A 19,130-nucleotide genomic window follows, 5' to 3' on the forward strand; every position below is an offset into this window, starting at 1 on the left:
ACCTGTTTTTATGTTTTATTTATTTATTTTTTATCATGTTCTGTTTGTGTTGTGTTGTTTGCTCGGTCCTTGAATAATCTTTTAACCTGCCCATTGTACAGCACTTTGGCTACCCCTGTGGTAAATTTTAAATGTGCTTTATAAATAAAGTTGATTTGATTTGATAGTAGAAGCATTTAAGTCTCACCTTAAAACTCATTTGTATACTGTAGCCTTTAAATAGACTCCCTTTTTAGACCAGTTGATCTGCTGTTTCTTTTCTTTTTCTTCTATGTCCCACTCTCCCCTGTGGAGGGGGTCCGGTCCGATCCGGTGGCCATGTACTGCTTGCCTGTGTATCGGCTGGGGACATCTCTGCGCTGCTGATCCGCCTCGACATCTCTGCGCTGCTGATCCGCCTCCGCTTGGGATGGTTTCCTGCTGGCTCCGCTGTGAACGGGACTCTCGCTGCTGAGTTGGACCCGCTTTGGACTGGACTCTCGCGACTGTGTTGGATCCATTGTGGATTGAACTTTCACAGTATCATGTTAGACCCGCTCGACATCCATTGCTTTCCTCCTCTCTAAGGTTCTCATAGTCATCATTGTCACCGATGTCCCACTGGGTGTGAGTTTTCCTTGCCCTTATGTGGGCCTACCGAGGATGTCGTGGTGGTTTGTGCAGCCCTTTGAGACACTAGTGATTTAGGGCTATATAAGTAAACATTGATTGATTGATATAAGAAAATCTCATTTCAGTAGGCCTTAAACGGAAATAGCAGGTCCATTCTATGTGTCATACTTGATCATTTCTATGTGTCATACTTGATCATTTCGCGAGAAAATCGACGATAAAGTTTGCCACTTTTGGTACTTCCTGAAAAAGCCTTGCCTTTACCGGAAGTCACAAACGATGACGTCGCAAGTGTGGGGGCTCCTCACATATTTACATTGATTTTAATGGGAGCCTCCAACAAAAACAGTGATTCGGACCGAGAAAACGGCAATTTCCCCATTAATTTGAGCGAGGATAAAAGATTCGTGTTTGAGGATATTGATAGCGACGGACTAGAATAAAAAAAAAAAAAACTAGTTAAAAAAACGTGATAGCATTGGGACATAATCCGATGTTTGTAAACACATTTACTAGGATGATTCTGGGAAATCCCTTATCTTTCTATTGTGTTGCTAGTGTTTTAGTGAGTTTAATATTACCTGATAGTCGGAGGGGTGTGTCCACGGGTGTGTTGACGCCAATGTCTCACGGGTGTCGACGGCAGCTGTACGGACGACACAAGCTCAGCTGATATCCGGTAAGTGGCGACTTTTTAACCTCAATTTTCTCACCGAAACCTGCTGGTTGACATGTGAACTGGATCCATGTCTGCTTGACCGCTCTGATCCATAGTAAAGTTTCAGCTCCGGGAATTTTAAACAAGGAATCACCGTGTGTTTGTGTGGCTAAAGGCTAAAGCTTCCCACTCCATCTTTCTACTGTGACTTGTCCAATATTAATTGAACAAATTGTAAAAGATTCAGCAACACAGATCGAGATAGATAGATAGATAGATAGATAGATAGATAGATAGATAGATAGATAGATAGATAGATAGATAGATAGATAGATAGATACATACATACATACATACATACATACATACATACATACATACATAGATAGTACTTTATTGATTCCTTCAGGAAAATTAAAATTCCAGCAGCAGTGTACAGAGTTGAGATCAATTAAAAAAAAGTAAAAAGTAAATAATGGGGGTTTAAATGGAAACAAACGAGAGAAATATTACAATAAGAATAAAAAATAAAAAGCAACAATGGGAATAAAAATATAACAGTAAAATAAGAACATAACAAGAGAAAGTAGGCAGTAGTGACCATGTTATGAAAACGTATTGCACTGTTATTGTTTTGCATCCCCTGTCATCCTTGTACCCCCCACCTCCCAAACCCAGAGAGGAGTTGTACAGTCTAATGGCGTGTGGGAGAAAGGAGTTTTTGAGTCTATTAGTCCTGCACTTGGGATGAAGCAGTCTAGCACTGAAAGCAGTCTGGCACTGAAAGATCTGAAAGAAGATCTCCAAAATACTGTGTAATTATGCCGTTAAAGCAGACGACTTTTACCTGCGTGCGTGCGTAGCGCTCATACGTCCTGAAAACCTGTGACGTCCTGCGTACACGTCATCATCACACGACGTTTCCAAGACGAAACTCCCGGGAAATGTAAAATTGTGACTTAGTAAACTAAAAAAGCCGTACCGGCATGTGTTGCAATGTTAATATTTCATCATCGATGTGTAAACTATCAGACTGCGTGGTGGGTAGTAGTGGGTTTCAGTAGGCCATGGGTGTCAAACTCTGGCCCGCGGGCCAAATTTGGCCCGACGTGTATTTTCACTTAGCCCTTGAGGCGATATCAAACTAACATTAGAGCTGGCCCGCCGGTATTATACAGCGGCGGTGTCGCTGTAACACCGCATTCACCGCTAATACTCATATTTGCTAACATTTTCCAAGGAGACTCCCAAATTTCAGTGCCCCCCCCGAAAATCACCAGGGGGCAACCATTCTCCCAAATTTCTCCCGATTCCCACCTGGACAACAATATTGGGGGCGTGCCTTAAAGGCACTGCCTCAAGTGTCCTCTAAAACCTTTCGTCACGTCCGCTTTTCCTACGTAGAAACAGCTTGCCGGCCTAGTCACATGATACAGTATATGTGACTTTTACACACACACACACGCTAATGCAATGCAAGCTTGGTCAACAGCCATACAGGTCACACTGAGGGTGGCCGTATAAACAACTTTAAGACTGTTACAAATATGCGCCACACTGTGAACCAACACTAAACGAGAATGACAAGCAAATTTCGGGAGAACATCCGCACTGTAACACAACATAAACACAACAGAACAAATACGCAGAACCCCTTGCAGCACTACCTCTTCCTGGACGCTACAATATAAAAATGTATTATTAGCCTGTGGGAAAAGTTTATTTTGATATTTACCTGAGAAGGCTGCAAATAGAAAAGATGCCTTTAATTTGTATTTAAATTCCATTTGATATGCAATAGCTATTTTTAAATTATTAGTATTATTTGAAACTCGATTTTGCATGTCACTATAAAGCATGGGTCGGGAACCTTTTTGGCTGTGAGAGCCACGAAAGCCAAATATTTTAAAATGTATTTCTGTGAGAGCCATATCATATATTTTTTTTTAACTCTGAATGCATGCATTTTTTAAGTAAGACCAACATTTTTAGAGTATAATAAGTCTCTAATTTTTTTTAATAACATTGTTATTTCTGGCTTCACGGTGGCAGAGGGGTTAGTGCGTCTGCCTCACAATACGAAGTTCCTGCAGTCCTGGGTTCAAATCCAGGCTCGGGATCTTTCTGTGTGGAGTTTGCATGTTCTCCCCGTGAATGCGTGGGTTCCCTCCGGGTACTCCGGCTTCCTCCCACTTCCAAAGACATGCACCTGGGGGATAGGTTGATTGGCAACACTAAAATTGGCCCTAGTGTTTGAATGTGAGTCTGTCTATCTATGTTGGCCCTGCGATGAGGTGGCGACTTGTCCAGGGTGTACCCCGCCTTCCGCCCGATTGTAGCTGAGATAGGCGCCAACGCCCCCCGCGACCCCAAAAGGGAATAAGCGGTAGTAAATGGATGGATGGGATGGATGTTATTTCTGGCTTCACGGTGGCAGAGGGGTTAGTGCGTCTGCCTCACAATACGAAGTTCCTGCAGTCCTGGGTCCAAATCCAGGCTCGGGATCTTTCTGTGTGGAGTTTGCATGTTCTCCCCGTGAATGCGTGGGTTCCCTCCGGGTACTCCGGCTTCCTCCCACTTCCAAAGACATGCACCTGGGAATAGGTTGATTGGCAACACTAAATTGGCCCTAGTGTGTGAATGTGAGTGTAAATGTTGTCTGTCTATCTGTGTTGGCCCTGTGATGAGGTGGCGACTTGTCCAGGGTGTACCCCGCCTTCCGCCCGATTGTAGCTGAGATAGGCGCCAGCGCCCCCCGCCACCCCAAAAGGGAATAAGCGGTAGAAAATGGATGGATGGATTGTTATTTCTTGAACAGGTGTAGTAGAAAAAGGATGGATGGATTCAAATACATGAGAATGTTTTATTTTTTGAACGTTATTTTTAACATTGTGATTACCGGCGGAATTATTCATTACTTATTGTGTTAAGCAATGTCAGCTAAGATTTATCTGAGAGCCTGATGCAGTCATCAAAAGAGCCACATATGGCTCTAGAGCCATAGGTTCCCTACCCCTGTTATAAAGTTATATATGAACAAGCGAGGTTCAATATTCAATGCAAAACTTGTTTGGGTCCGTATTAAAAGGTTAATTTGTCCAGTTTAAAATTTTGGCCCAATCTGTATTTGAGTTTGACACCCCTGCAGTAGGCCTTTAATAAATCCTATGATGGGCCTTATTTTTATCGATCACAACGGATTGTCCAATCAAAAAGCGTCGCTGCTTCATCTCGAGAGTCTATTGGCTGTCAACTTGGCTCCTGGGTCCCGCCCCCCTCCAGTGTCAGACACTGCGCTGGCAAAACAAAGCGTGAGTGACGCTGCTGGTGCACCGAGCCGCCACTCCGTCAACTTTATATTTCACCTCCACCTATTTTCCACGTCGCGTTCTTGGTGCATGGAGCCGGCGCATCCGCACCCACGCCATTTCTCCACTTTTCATTTCCGCTATGAAGCGCGGTCATGGCAGGGAGTAGCAAGTCAGCGGCGGCGAGGACCCTGGAGGATTTGACTCTGGACTCGGGTTATGGTGGAGCCGCGGACTCCTTCAGGTCTTCCAGTGCGTCGCTGTGCTGCTCGGAGGCTCATGGCGGGAACTGCTGGCAACTGACGGACTCCATGCACAGCAGAATCAACAGCCCGGACACGGTCAACACGGTCCTGGTCGGAGACGCCGAGATCCTGGAGTGCAGCGGGCAGTGCGCTAAACTACCCGAGCTTGAGGATGCGCCGTGGAGCCTCGGGGACGTGGCGAGAGCCCTGAGCCGGGACCGGGACGCGAGCGCGCCGAGCCCGCCTCAGGACGTCCTGCTGCGGCTCTCGGTGCTGGTCAGCCGGGCCCTGGTCAGGGTCGCCAAGGAGGCGCAGCGCTTGAGTTTGCGCTACGCCAAATGCACCAAATACGAGATCCAAAGTGCCGTGAAGATGGTCCTGTCGTGGGCCGTGTCCGCGAACTGTATCGGCGCAGCCCTCGGCGCCTTGTCCCTCTACAGCATGAGCACGGAGCCCGACAAGTTCGGCCGCGGCAAGTCGGTGCGCTGCGGTCTCGTCTTCGACGTGGGCAAATTCTTCAGGTGGATGGTGGACGGCAGGGTCGCGGTGAGGATCCACGAACACGCCGCTATCTACCTCGCCGCCTGCATGGAGAGCCTGTTCCGAGAGATCCACGCGCGGTTGCTCCGCAGTGCGCCGCTGGAGAGGGACAACGGCATCCCCAAGTTGAGCGTGGAGAGCCTGGAGCGGGCCGTGGGCAGTGACGCCGAGCTGTGGGGGTCACTGCAGCCCCTGCAACACCTCATCTGTGGGAAGAATGCAAGCGGTGAGTTATGCTGATGCTGCAATATACAACATCCACGTGTTGGTGTGTATTATTGGCTGAAATGAACATCCCCCTGGCTTTTTGTCAACTTTAGTTTTGTGCTGTACAATGCTTAAGTTAAAGTTAAAGTACCACTAGGTGTGTAGAAATTAATCTCTGCATTCGACCCGTACCTTTTTCAACCCCTGGGATGTGAGGGGAGCAGTGAGCGGCAGCGGTGGACACGCCCGGGAATCATTTTGGTGATTTAACCCCCAATTCTAACCTTTGATGCTGAGTGCTAAGCAGGGAGGTAAGGGGTCCAATTTCTATAGTCTTTGGTATGACTATATGAACTCTTGACCTTTCTATCTCAGGGCGGACACTCTAACCACAAGGCCATTGAGCAGGTCCATATGTTGGTGTGTATTATTGGCTGATAATTACTCGGGAAATGAATATCTCACTGGCTCATTTAGCAAAAGTGTCCTAACTTTTTGTCAACTTTAGTTTTGTGCTGTACAATACTAAAGTTAAAGTTCAAGATTCAGGATTCAAGGTTGTTTATTGTCATATGCACAGTTAAACAGACAGTTTGGGGCGGTATAGCTCGGTTGGAAGAGCGGCCGTGCCAGCAACTTGAGGGTTGCAGGTTCGATCCTCGCTTCCGCCATCCTTGTCACTGCCGTTGTGTCCTTGGGCAATACACTTTACCCACCTGCCCCCAGTGCCACCCTCGCTGGTTTAAATGTAACTTAGATATTGGGTTTCACTATGTAAAGTGCTTTGAATCACTCGAGAAAAAGCGCTATATAAATATAGTTCACTTCACTATATGAGCTCACGACCTACCAATCTCAGGGCGGACACTCCAACCACAAGGCCACTGAGCAAGTCCACGTAGTGGTGTGTATTATTGGCTGATAATTACTCGGGAAATGAATATCTCACTGGCTCATTTAGTTAAAGTGTCCTAACTTTTTGTCAACTTTCGTTTTGTGCTGTACAATACTAAAGTAAAGTTAAAGTACTACTGATAGTGACACACACACTAGGTGTGGTGAAATTAATCTCTGCATTCGACCCATACCTTTTTCAACCCCTGGGATGTGAGGGGAGCAGTGAGGGGCAGCGGTGGACACCGCCTGGGAATCATTTTGGTGATTTAAGCCCCAATTCCAACCTTTGATGCTGAGTGCTAAGCAGGGAGGTAAGGGGTCCAATTTCCATAGTCTTTGGTATGACTATATGAACTCTTGACCTTTCTATCTCAGGGCGGACACTCTAACCACAAGGCCATTGAGCAGGTCCATATGTTGGTGTGTATTATTGGCTGATAATTATTCGGGAAATGAATATCTCACTGGCTCATTTAATAAAGTGTCCTAACTTTTTGTCAACTTTAGTTTTGTGCTGTACAATACTAAAGTTAAAGTTCAAGATTCAAGATTCAAGGTTGTTTATTGTCATATGCACAGTTAAACAGACAGTTTGGGGCGGTATAGCTCGGTTGGAAGAGCGGCCGTGCCAGCAACTTGAGGGTTGCAGGTTCGATCCCCGCTTCCGCCATCCTAGTCACTGCCGTTGTGTCCTTGGGCAAGACACTTTACCCACCTGCCCCCAGTTTCACCCTCGCTGGTTGAAATGTAACTTAGATATTGGGTTTCACTATGTAAAGCGCTTTGAGTCACTAGAGAAAAAGCGCTATATAAATATAGTTTACTTCACTATATGGGCTCACGACCTACCAATCTCAGGGTGGACATTAACCACAAGGCCACTGAGCAGGTCCATATGTTGAAGTATATTATTGGCTGATAATTGCACGGAAAATTAATATCTCATTGGCTCATTTAGTTTAAGTGTCCTAACTTTTTGTCAACTTCAGTTTTGTGCTGTACAATACTAAAGTAAAGTTAAAGTACTACTGATAGTCAGACACACACACTAGGTGTGGTGAAATTAACCTCTGCATTTGACCCGTCCCCCTTTTCCACCCCCTGGGAGGTGAGGGGAGCAGTGAGCAGCAGCGGTGGCCGCACCCGAAAATAATTTTGGTGATTTAACCGCCAATTCCAACCCTTGGTGTATCAAGCAGGGAGGTAATGGGTCTCATTTGTATAGTCTTTGGTATGACTCGGCCGGGGTTTGAACTCCCAACCTACCAATCTCAGAGCGGACACTCTAACCACTAGGCCACTGAGCAGCTCCACGTGTTGGTGTCTACTATTGGCTGATAATTAAATGGGAAATGAATATCACAATACGGAGGCTCGAAATCTTTTTGTGTGGAGTTTGCATGTTAAGTGGGTTCCCTCCGGGTACTCCGGCTTCCTCCCACTTCCAAAGACATGCACCTGGGGATAGGTTGATTGGCAACACTAAATTGGCCCTAGTGTGTGAATGTGAGTGTGAATGTTGTCTGTCTATCTGTGTTGGCCCTGCGATGAGGTGGCGACTTGTCCAGGGTGTACCCCGCCTTCCGCCCGATTGTAGTCAAAATAGGCTCCAACACCCCCCGCAACCCTGAAAAGGGGATACGCGGTAAAAAAAATGGATGGATGGATGATGAATGAGCTCACTGGCTCATTTAGTTTGAAGTGTCCTAACTTTTTGTCAACTTTAGTTTTGTGCTGTACAATACGCAAAAATGTTAGGCCAAAATTCATAGCCATTTTCTGTTCATTTCAATCCAATTTGTTCAGGATAGCCACCATCTTTCAAGTTTTACTTTATTCCAGAGTGTAAAGTAGAGATTAGAGAGTTTGTGTAGTATTAATATCATGATGATATTTTATTATTGTAAGTGCGAGTGAGTTAAATGTCCCCCATCTTCAAAATCTTAATGACACACCTGCTCAGTGGCCTTGTGGTTAAAGTGTCCGCCCTGATATTGATACCGTAGGTCGTGAGTTCAGACCCAGCCAGAGTCGTACCAAATACTATAAAAAATGGGACCCATTACCTGCCTGGATTGAATATGGGGGTAAAATCACCAAAATGATTCCTGTGCATGGCCACCGTTGCTGCTCACTGCTCCCCTCCCCTCCCAGGGGGTGAAACAAGGGGGATGGGTCAAATGCAGAGGGAAATTTCACCACACCTAGGGTGTGTGTGTAACTGTCATTGGTACTTTAACATGTGTTTCCAACTTTAATCGTGGGTCCTTGAACGCACCACATTTACTGCATGAGCAATGAGATGTAAAAGTGAGACTTTTACATAAATTTCTCCTCTGCCGAATGAGATGTAAAAGAGAGATTTTTACATAACTTTCTCCTCTGCTGCTAGATAGATGTATGTCGTCTTGTCTCTCATAATAATTTAATGATTGGCAAAAAAAAAAGAAAAGTGCAGTTCCTCTTTAAAGGTTAAGGATTATTACATTTTTAATATGCATTACTTTCATTCACATAATTGAAACTGTTTATTTCACAGACTTGTTTATTTCTTAATATATAACATCATTATAATAATAAATAATCTTAATAAATGACATCTCATTTTTCATGGTGGATAAAAAAGACGGCACCCTGGTTTCTTCTGCCTTTGGGACTTTCCTTAACCTATGCTGTCCCATGCAAACAGCATTAAAGTAACTGTTCTGTAGAGACAAACAGTATCAAATGCAGCATTAATTATTTAGCTCCGGTTTAACCCATTAAAAGCTGGGAAAGTATCCGTCATTTTATACTTTAATTGGCTAGAACAATGCAGATATACAAGCTCACAATATCAATGTGTGCCCCACTACAACTTTAGAGAAAACTGCAAAATGTGTCATCGCACACTTTTATTATTAACAAAAAAAAAGTTGTTCCTTGTATTTGAAAGCAATCAAACTCCTGACTGAACACAAGTACATTTTGTGTTTTTTACAACATGAAGCTTTTTTTTTTTTGTCTTATCTATTAATATATTCATGTGTACATTGTTGCCTTGCACCACTAAATACGGACAGTTTGTGACATATTATGTGTTGGGAGTTTATTGTCTTACCTTAGCTCAGCTCATCCGAAATCTTCATTTAGTGCACTGGGCTTTGAGGAGTCGGAGACGTTTGCACATCCGGATAACAGGCTTCTTTCTGCGTGCACTGGATTGAACTCCTGTGATGCTTTTTGTTGTGTACAGTAGGAAGGGGTTAATATGGCCCTATTAATCACGGTTTACCTGACACATGAAACATAACAAATTTGGGGGGGGCGATATCCACTTCAGCCGCCAGATGTTAGTAGAGTGTTAAATATCTTAAAATGTGTTTTGTGGTAATTCCAACTTTGATCACAGCGTCAGTTGCTATGTAGAGTGACGTTTTCCATCATTTTTTGGAAAGACTGCATTGCAAAATGATTAACCCCCTCTCTTCCTCTCACGCAAGATCCACCCATTGTATGAATTACTTCCCTACTGTATGTGACACAAGGGTCATCGGATAGATAGGTTTTTGAACGTTAGGACTCTAGACCACAATTAAAATGTAGAAAAAGGCTACACAAGTTATGGGCATGAGAGGCGATGTTAAAACGGAACTGCTCAATCTTTTAAAATGTCATGATGAAAGACATATGTATTTATTTTATGCATTCTAATTATTAAATAAATGCGATCAAATGTCCGCTTAAAATGAAGCCAATGGGAACTGCTCAATTCTGCCTATAAAGCTCTTCAACAATATCCAAACACCTCCATTATGGTTGTATATATATGATGTAAGTATGTATGTAATGTAGTAACGGATACATGTAATATTTATGTACTGCCCCAAGTGGAGGAGTCCAAGTACCTAGGAGTCTTGTTCACGAGTGGGGGAAGAGTGGATCGTGAGATCGACAGGCGGATCGGTGCGGCGTCTTTAGTAATGCGGACGTTGTACCGATCCGTTGTGGTGAAGAAGGAGCTGAGCCGGAAGGCAAAGCTCTCAATTTACCGGTCGATCTACGTTCCCATCCTCACCTATGGTCATGAGCTTTGGGTCATGACCGAAAGGATAAGATCACGGGTACAAGCGGCCGAAATGAGTTTCCTCCGCCGTGTGGCGGGGCTCTCCCTTAGAGATAGGGTGAGAAGTTCTGCCATCCGGGAGGAACTCAAAGTAAAGCCGCTGCTCCTCCACATCGAGAGGAGCCAGATGAGGTGGTTCGGGCATCTGGTCAGGATGCCACCCGAACGCCTCCCTAGGGAGGTGTTTAGGGCACGTCCAACCGGTAGGAGGCCACGGGGAAGACCCAGGACACGTTGGGAAGACTATGTCTCTCGGCTGGCCTGGGAACGCCTCGGGATCCCCCAGGAAGAGCTAGACGAAGTGGCTGGGGAGAGAGAAGTCTGGGTTTCCCTGCTTAGGCTGTTGCCCCCGCGACCCGACCTCGGATAAGCGGAAGAAGATGGATGGATGTACAAACCCCATTTCCTTATGAGTTGGGAAATTGTGTTAGATGTAAATATAAACGGAATAGAAGGATTTGCAAATCCTTTTCAACCCATATTCAATTGAATGCACTACAAAGACAAGATATTTGATGTTCAAACTCATAAACTTGATTTTTTTTTGCAAATAATTAACTTAGAATTTCATGGCTGCAACACGTGCCAAAGTAGTTGGGAAAGGGCATGTTCACCACTGTGTTACATCACCTTTTCTTTTAACAAAAATAATTGTTGAAGCTTTGTAAGTGGAATTCTTTCCCATTCTTGTTTTATGTAGAGCTTTAGTCATTCAACAGTCCGTATTTTACGCTTCATAATGCGCCACAAATTTTCAATCAATGGGAGACCGGTCTGGACTACAGTCAAGCCAGTCTAGTACCCCGCACTCTTTTACTACGAAGCCATGTTGTTGTAACACGTGGCTAGGCATTGTCTTACTGAAATAATCAGGGACGCCCATGATATCGTTGCCTGGATGAAAACATTTGTTGCTCCAAAACCTGTATGGACCTTTCATCATTAATGGTGCCTTCACAGATGTGTAAGTTACCCATGCCTTGGGCACTAATACACCCCCATACCATCACACATGCTGGCTTTTGAACTTTGCGCCTATAACAATCCGGATGGTTATTTTCCTCTTTGTTCTGGAGGACACCACGTCCACAGTTTCCAAATATAATTTGAAATGTGGACTCGTCAGATCACAGAACACTTACACTTTGCGTCAGTCCATCTTAAATGATCTCGGGCCCAGTAAAGCCGGTGGCGTTCTTTGGTGTTGTTGATAAATGGCTTTTGCTTTGCATAGTAGAGTTTTAACTTGCACTTACAGATGTAGCAACCAACGGTAGTTACTGACAGTGGTTTTATGAAGTGTTCCTGAGCCCATGTAGTGATATCCTTTACACACTGATGTCGGTTTTTGATGCAGTACCGCCTAAGGGATCAAAAGTCCGTAATATCATCGCTTACGTGCAGTGATTTCTCCAGATTCTCTGAACCTTTTGATGATTTTACGGACCATTGATGGTGAAATCCCTAAATTCCTTGCAATGGCTCGTTGAAAAATGTTGTTCTAAAACTGTTTGAAAATTTGCTTACAAATTGGTGACCCTCAGCCCATCCTTGTTTGTGAATTACTTAGCATTTCATGGAAGCTGCTTTTTATACCCAATCACGGCACCCACCTGTTCCCAATCAGTCTGCACACCTGTGGGATGTTCCAAATAAGTGTTTGATGAGCATTCCTCAACTTTATCAGTATTAATTGCCACCTTTCCCAACTTCTTTGTCACGTGTTGCTGGCATCAAATTCTAAAGATAATAATTATTTGCACAAAAAAAAAAGATGATCAGTTTCAACTTCAAATATGTTGTCTTTGTAGCATATTCAACTGAATATGGGTTGAAAATGATTCGAAAATCATTGTATTCCGTTTATATTTACATATAACACAATTTCCCAACTCATATGGAAACGGGGTTTGTATTTAGAAAATGTTAAGCATTTGCGGCGGATTAATTTTAAAAACACATCACAATGTTTACTTTTAGTTTTCTTCATCACCGATTATTACTCACTGCAGACTTAATGAGAGCCAACAAACATAATAAAACACCACTTCTGTACAAGGTCTGCTGTCACGAGATGGGATGTTCATTTATTCTATATATTCAGGGCCTGGAGCAAATAGTTTTGCTTTCTGCGAGGCATAAATAACACGCAGGCAACAATAACCAAGGCCATCGTAGATGCTGTAAAATTCCAGCCCTGCACAAGACGAGCGACAGGAGAAATGTCCACCCACAGTAGGAAGGGGATTCACATGGTCCCATTCGTCATGGTTTACCTGACCCATGAAACGTGACGAATTGGCAGTAGAGTCTTGAATATCCTAAAATGTGTTTTGTGGCAATTCCAACTTGGACCACAGCGTCAGTTGCTATGCAGTGTGACGCTTTCTCTCATTTTCCACAGACTGCATTGCACAATGATTAATATGAATCCATGTGAATCGTTTCCTTACTGTAGAAGATTCACGCAACAACAAAGTCCCGGCCCTAAAGTGTAGGAGCCGCATAACTTAAATAGCCTTGATTGCTAACACAAAGCAGGTGTGGGGATAAGCGCTCCCAGACAGGCGTGAAGGTGCTGCAGGTGAACACACACAAACCAGAAAGCCCCACCAAAATAAGAGCGCGAGACAGGAACTAAAACCCCAAACAGGAAAATGCCAACAAACTCAAAATAAGACATAATCTGGAACAAAAGATTTCCTCGCTCTTATTGTTACATGACACAGACAGTTTTGCCAGATCTCACAAGAGAGGAAACGTTCATCCGTTCATTTACTACCGCTTGTCCCTCTTGGGGTCGTGGGAGTGCTGGAGCCTATACCAGCACTCAACCAGCTCTATGTAAACAATTAGAGGATAATAAGCTGATTTGGCGACACTGAAAGAAAAAGCAGCCAATAGAGACCACATTAGTCCAATCTTCAAGGTAAATGCTGAACAGGACTACATAATTTTAATTTTCCTGACAGAACTCTCCTGAAAGAATCAATAAAGTATTATCTATCTAATCTATCTATCTATCCATCTATCCATCTATCTATCTATCTATCTATCTATCTATCTATCTATCTATCTATCTATCTATCTATCTATCTATCTATCTATCTGTCTGTCTGTCTGTCTGTCTGTCTGTCTGTCTGTCTGTCTGTCTGTCTGTCTGTCTGTCTGTCTGTCTGTCTGTCTGTCTGTCTGTCTGTCTGTCTGTCCGTCCGTCCGTCCGTCCGTCCGTCCGTCCGTCCGTCCGTCCGTCCGTACCGTCCGTTCCGTCCGTCCGTCCGTCCGTCCGTCCGTCCGTCCATCCATCCATCCATCTATCTATCTATCTATCTATCCATCCATCCATCCATCCATCCATCCATCTATCTATCTATCTATCTATCTATCCATCTATCTATCTATCTATCATTACATACAACTACTGAACCTGTTTGTAGTACTTAGATTAGATTAGATTAGATAGTACTTTATTTATTCCGTCAGGAGAGTTCCTTCAGGGAAATTAAAATTTTCAGCACAATCCCATTCAAGTTTAGACAAACATTACAGGGAGACAGAACAGGATCGCTGACGGGTCTGCCGGCTTCCAGCGCCCCTTACAAAAAAGATGAGATAAAGGTAAACAAAGGGGGGGGGGGGGGGGGGGGGGGGGTTGGAGAAAAAAAAATAGAAGATTAAGATAAAATACAAAAATCGGTCTTAGCCTGGGCCCTGGAGAGGAGGTGCAGACTGAGGCCAAGGGGAAACAAAAACAAAAAAAAACAACTCATAGCCATGGTACACATCCCTCTTCCATGTGTGTAAGAGGGAAACATCAAACATCAAAGAACACAGAGGACATTAAAGACATTAAAGCAGCAGATACAACCAGACACTTCTACATACAGCTATGAATAAAAAGTAAAAGAAACATATCCACTGTGGTGGCCTCTGCGGTGTTCCACGCCATCGTCCGCTGGGGTGGAGGGAGGATGGCAGAGACAGGAGCAGACCCAACAAAGCAACCAAGACAGCCGACTCCACTTTCGGCCAGTGTCCAGTCCGCATGGATGAGCGAGGATACGTCCAAGGTGACTGAGGTGTCCGACACCTGCTCACCCAGCCAAGACACCACGAAGCCTCTCCGTCCCAGCGCTCAGTGCTAGCTCCGCAGCCCTGTCCCCTCATCCGCATCTCCTCCAGTCCCTCCAAAGCGACTCCGGTGTGGCAGACACTCAGCAGCTGGTCTCCATGGCCAAAAGGCTCCCAGGAGGCAGATCCAGAAGTCCACAAAAAAAAGCACCACAGAGGTCACGAAAGTGCCACCCCTTGTCACACAGTCCCAAAGGGTCCCGAACCAAAAGGCAAAAAAAATATAATAAGACATGAAAACAAGAGGGAAACACAAAACACAACATACTTGCTATGTTTGCACAGGTTATTACTTCCTATTCCAAGATGACAAGTCAGACAATTGCGTAAGAGACATTGATTTTACAGATGGATTGGACACCACATAGTTCAGGCCTCAACACCATTGAGAAACCTTTGAGTGTGCCAAATAAGTTGTCCGGATCACGAAAATCTAATGGAAATTTTGAAAGAAAGAAACATGACTTTGGAGAAACTGGTGGAAACAAATACAGGCTGCAATCAAAGGTGAAGGTTATCCAATGAAATATGTGTGACATATTTTTGGCCCGGCAGTGTGTTTTAGTACGACTGTGGATAAAAGGCATTACCTACAAAACTAGATGAGGCAATTCCTGAGGGAATTGCGTGTGAATGCTCCAATGCTAAAGTTGAACTGAAGTCCTGGAGTGTTTTTAGAATTGTTGAAGTAGAGCACACAATTCCTGAAGTTGGAACAGTTTGAATCAGATGAAAAATGTGGGAAATATGGAAATTTGAAGAATGTCCCAATGATTTAAATGGGAATATTCCCAAAATTTGGGAATTTCGGGAAAAGAGGGAATTTTTTCTAAAAGGTAAAAAACTTGAATGGTCTAAATGAGTTGAAATGGTCGGTGTTACATTTTTTCTAATCGGTCGAGAAATGTTCCTTAGTAACATGTTCAATTGAGAAATGGTATTACGGAATTCTTGGAATTTCGGAAAAACCGGGATTTTTTTTCCAGTTCAAAAAACAGCTTTGTTTTTTTGTCTTAATTAAGAGGAATGTTTTGATGGTGGAACAGTTAAAATGGGTTGAAAAATGTGGGAGAAAATGTAGTCGCCAGAAAAAAAGGGTGTAAATAGGCTTTTGGAAAAACAGCAAATCTGGAAAATCCTTGGAACTTGGAAAAAGGGTAGTTCAAATTTCCAGAATGGTTTGAATTGTTTGAAAAACGATGAAATGGTGGAAGTTTGAAAAATGGCCAATTCACTTTGAATGGGAAAAATATCTCGGAAAACCTACAATTCTGGGAAATCTGGGAATTTTTGGAATTTTTTAAGGCAAAGCCCGCGATTCCTGAATAGGCTGAACAGTACGAAGTTGGAACGGTTTGAATCGGACGAAAAATGTGTAAGGTAGAGCGGTCCAAAATCTGGAGAAGAAATAGAAATTGTTGAATAATAATAATAACAAATAGATTATTTTTGGTGTAGAAAACCATATGTGTGAATGCTTTGGAGCATTCACACAATTAATTGTCACCAATTCAATCACTACAGGACGGGATGGCTCACACCACCAGAATCATAATGACACAAATTGCCTGTTCACAATCATCCATAAACCTGCTGCTGACTAATCCTCACATGGACCAACAAACACAAATACGGCCCTCTACGGATATGTTTTTATTTTTGTGAACAGGGTAGCACTCCGTGGCAAATGTGGTTAGCACATTTACTTCACAAGCAAGAATGATCTGGCTTTGAATCCCAGTTTCCTACATAAACATGTAACAGGGTATCCCTGGGGTCTTAAAACATCTAAAATGTCAAAAATTCTCCTAAAATCTCATAAAAGTTTTTAAATAGGATTTTGAAATGTCTTACTAATCTGTTGATGTTACTTTGATTTAAAAAAGCATAATCTTTAGTCTCGCTTTGACATTCGATTTTTGAGGACGTTATAACGTAAATACACAGCGGAACTAACTGCTGCCGGGTCAGAAATTATAGTTTGGCGATTTTTTTATTCTGACTTCCAAACAAATCTTCGTTCACATTTTGTTGTAAATTGTGAGGTGTGTCTGTTTAAATTATGGTTGTTTTTTTTTTTTTACAAATGATGACACATGTGAACAAGAGCATGTATTGTCTTCGTGTTATGATGTAAATGATAGGTGTGGTTGCATTGTATAATACGTGTGTCTCAATGAAAGGGCATTTTTAATTGCTTTTCTTAATTTGATTACATGCTATAGTAAGATTTTATTGTTATAATTTTACTGCATGATTTTTGTATCCCTTTAATTTAGGTAACCAGGGACTGCAGATGGAAATAAGCTATTTAGCTTTAATCTGGTACAGAACATATCTGTCCTTTGAGCTTAATGTTTCTGTGCATTGTCCCTTCAAATAAAGACTAACTAACTAACTAACTAACTAACTAACTAACTAACTAACTAACTAACTAACTAACTAACTAACTAACTAACTAACTAACTAACTAACTAACAGAGAGGTTAGTGGTGTTTTTAGTTAGGTTTAGCATTGTGTATTTCAATGTGAAAGAGCTTTGAATATAAAGAGAATATAACATGCAATAAGTGCAATATATTTATCTGTACAGTAATCTATTTATCGCGACCCCGAAAGGGAATAAGCGGTAGAGAATGGATGGATGGATGCACCTTATTGCTCTTTTATCCTGCACTACAACGAGCTAATGCAAAAACATTTTGTTCTTAACTGTACTGTAAAGTTGAAATTTGAATGACAATCAAAGGAAGTCTAAGTCGAAGTTTAAGTTTTATCAATCAATCAATCAATCAATCAATCAATCAATGTTCATTTATATAGCCCTAAATCACTAGTGTCTCGAAGGGCTGCACAAACCACAACAATATATTCAATATATTGAATTCATATATTTTGCAAGTAATTCCGGGCCTCCAATTTCCCTTCAGTTTCATTGGCCCGTATCGATGTGAAATGGGTCTTAAAATGTATTCATTATGGTCTTAAAAAGTCTTTAAAAATCTTAAATCTGACGTGTTTAAACCTGCAAAGACCCTAGGTTAGCTGTGGGGGCTCGATTGATTGGTAACCTTTCCAGAAAGTACCTGGTCAGTGGCCTTGTGGTTAGAATCGGTAGGTCATGACTCTAAAAATGGGACCCATTACCTCCCAAGCTTGGCACTCAGTAACAAGGGTTGGAATTGGGGGTTAAATAGCCAAAATGACTCCCGAGCGTGGTCACTGCTGCTGCTCACTGCTCTGCTCACCTCCCAGGGGGGTGGAACAAGGGGATGGGTCAAATGCTGAGGGTTATTTCACCACACCTAGTTTGTGTGTGACAAACAGTGGTATATTTAACTTTAAGTGCAGAAGTCAGCTGGAATAGGCTTGAACAGACGTAGAAAATTAGTGGTTTAATTTGTGTTGATTATTTCCATTGTTTCCTTACAATTTAGATAAGTATCGTACATTATGGGCGGTTTCGTAAATCCGCGAAATCCTTAAGATCTTATATCCAGACTCATTGCCTCATCCGTGAGAGGTCTTACCACACATTCCTGCAGACGTCATACCCTGCAGCTTGATGTGAGTTTGTAATCTTCCCCAAAAAAACAATAGAGCCGCGGGACCGTGTGCAAATTCTGATTCTGGATCTGATAATAGCCCTTTTGTAGTTTTCACGCTGCCTCTCTGGCCGCACTCTTTGTGCTTGTCCTTTGAAAGTAATTGTGTTCGGGCTTTACGGCCGCGCAACTGGCAATACATCACACACCGCTGCAATACATGCTTGTTGGTTTGAGGGATGTTGAAAAAGTGCTGCTGAGGCTCTTCTTGCAACAGGTTTACATAATGGAAGGCCTTGGGGGACCTATGTGCTGTCATCCATTATGCAGAATAGCGCGAACAAAACTGAGTTCTCGAGTGAGGCAGATAAACAGAGAAAGTTTGAGAGGCTGACTGTATTGATGAGTCATCAATGGTGGCCTGAAGAGCCTGAAAACATTTGTTTACAACCTTGTTTGTTTAGCCTCTTCAAATGTGTTATACTTTACACTTTGGCCGGAGGTGTCTTTTTAGTAAAGCACAGTCAGAAGCCATGTCAGTTTGCTTCTATTTGCATTTTTCTTACAATGTATGCTATTTCCACTTCACTTTCCCACTGGAACACATCGTTCAGTCAGAGTGGCAGAATATGCTGCAGTGTGTCAAACTGTGTCACTCGATGACAACTATGACACCCTGCATGTTGCGGCATGATAGTGCAGCATTATTGTAAGATTTTAATTGGCTAATCCAGGGGTGGCCATTACGTCGATCGCGATCGACTGGTCGATCTCGGAGGGTGTGTCAGTCGATCTCAAGCCAGGCATTAAAAAATAGACATAAAAATGAGCAATCATCAATCATACCAAGACTTCACTTTCGTCAGTTGTTTGACATTCTCG

The 19,130-nt window shown here is 43.0% G+C and overlaps 1 protein-coding gene across 3 annotated transcripts in view; it reads left to right on the forward strand.

Annotated features, from left to right (window-relative positions):
- The first annotated feature begins 4,564 nt into the window (after positions 1 to 4,564).
- Positions 4,565 to 19,130, forward strand: part of btbd11b (BTB (POZ) domain containing 11b) — a 312,209-nt gene continuing 297,643 nt past the window's right edge. For all 3 annotated transcript variants that reach the window (XM_061917820.1, XM_061917821.1, XM_061917822.1), the window contains exon 1: positions 4,565 to 5,589. In XM_061917820.1, coding sequence (XP_061773804.1) covers positions 4,734 to 5,589 — 856 coding nt within the window. In that variant the 5' untranslated portion in view covers positions 4,565 to 4,733. The remainder of the gene's footprint in view (positions 5,590 to 19,130) is intronic.

The sequence above is a fragment of the Nerophis ophidion genome, linkage group LG12 (genome assembly GCF_033978795.1).
Source record: "Nerophis ophidion isolate RoL-2023_Sa linkage group LG12, RoL_Noph_v1.0, whole genome shotgun sequence".
NCBI classification, from domain to species: Eukaryota; Metazoa; Chordata; class Actinopteri; order Syngnathiformes; family Syngnathidae; genus Nerophis; species Nerophis ophidion.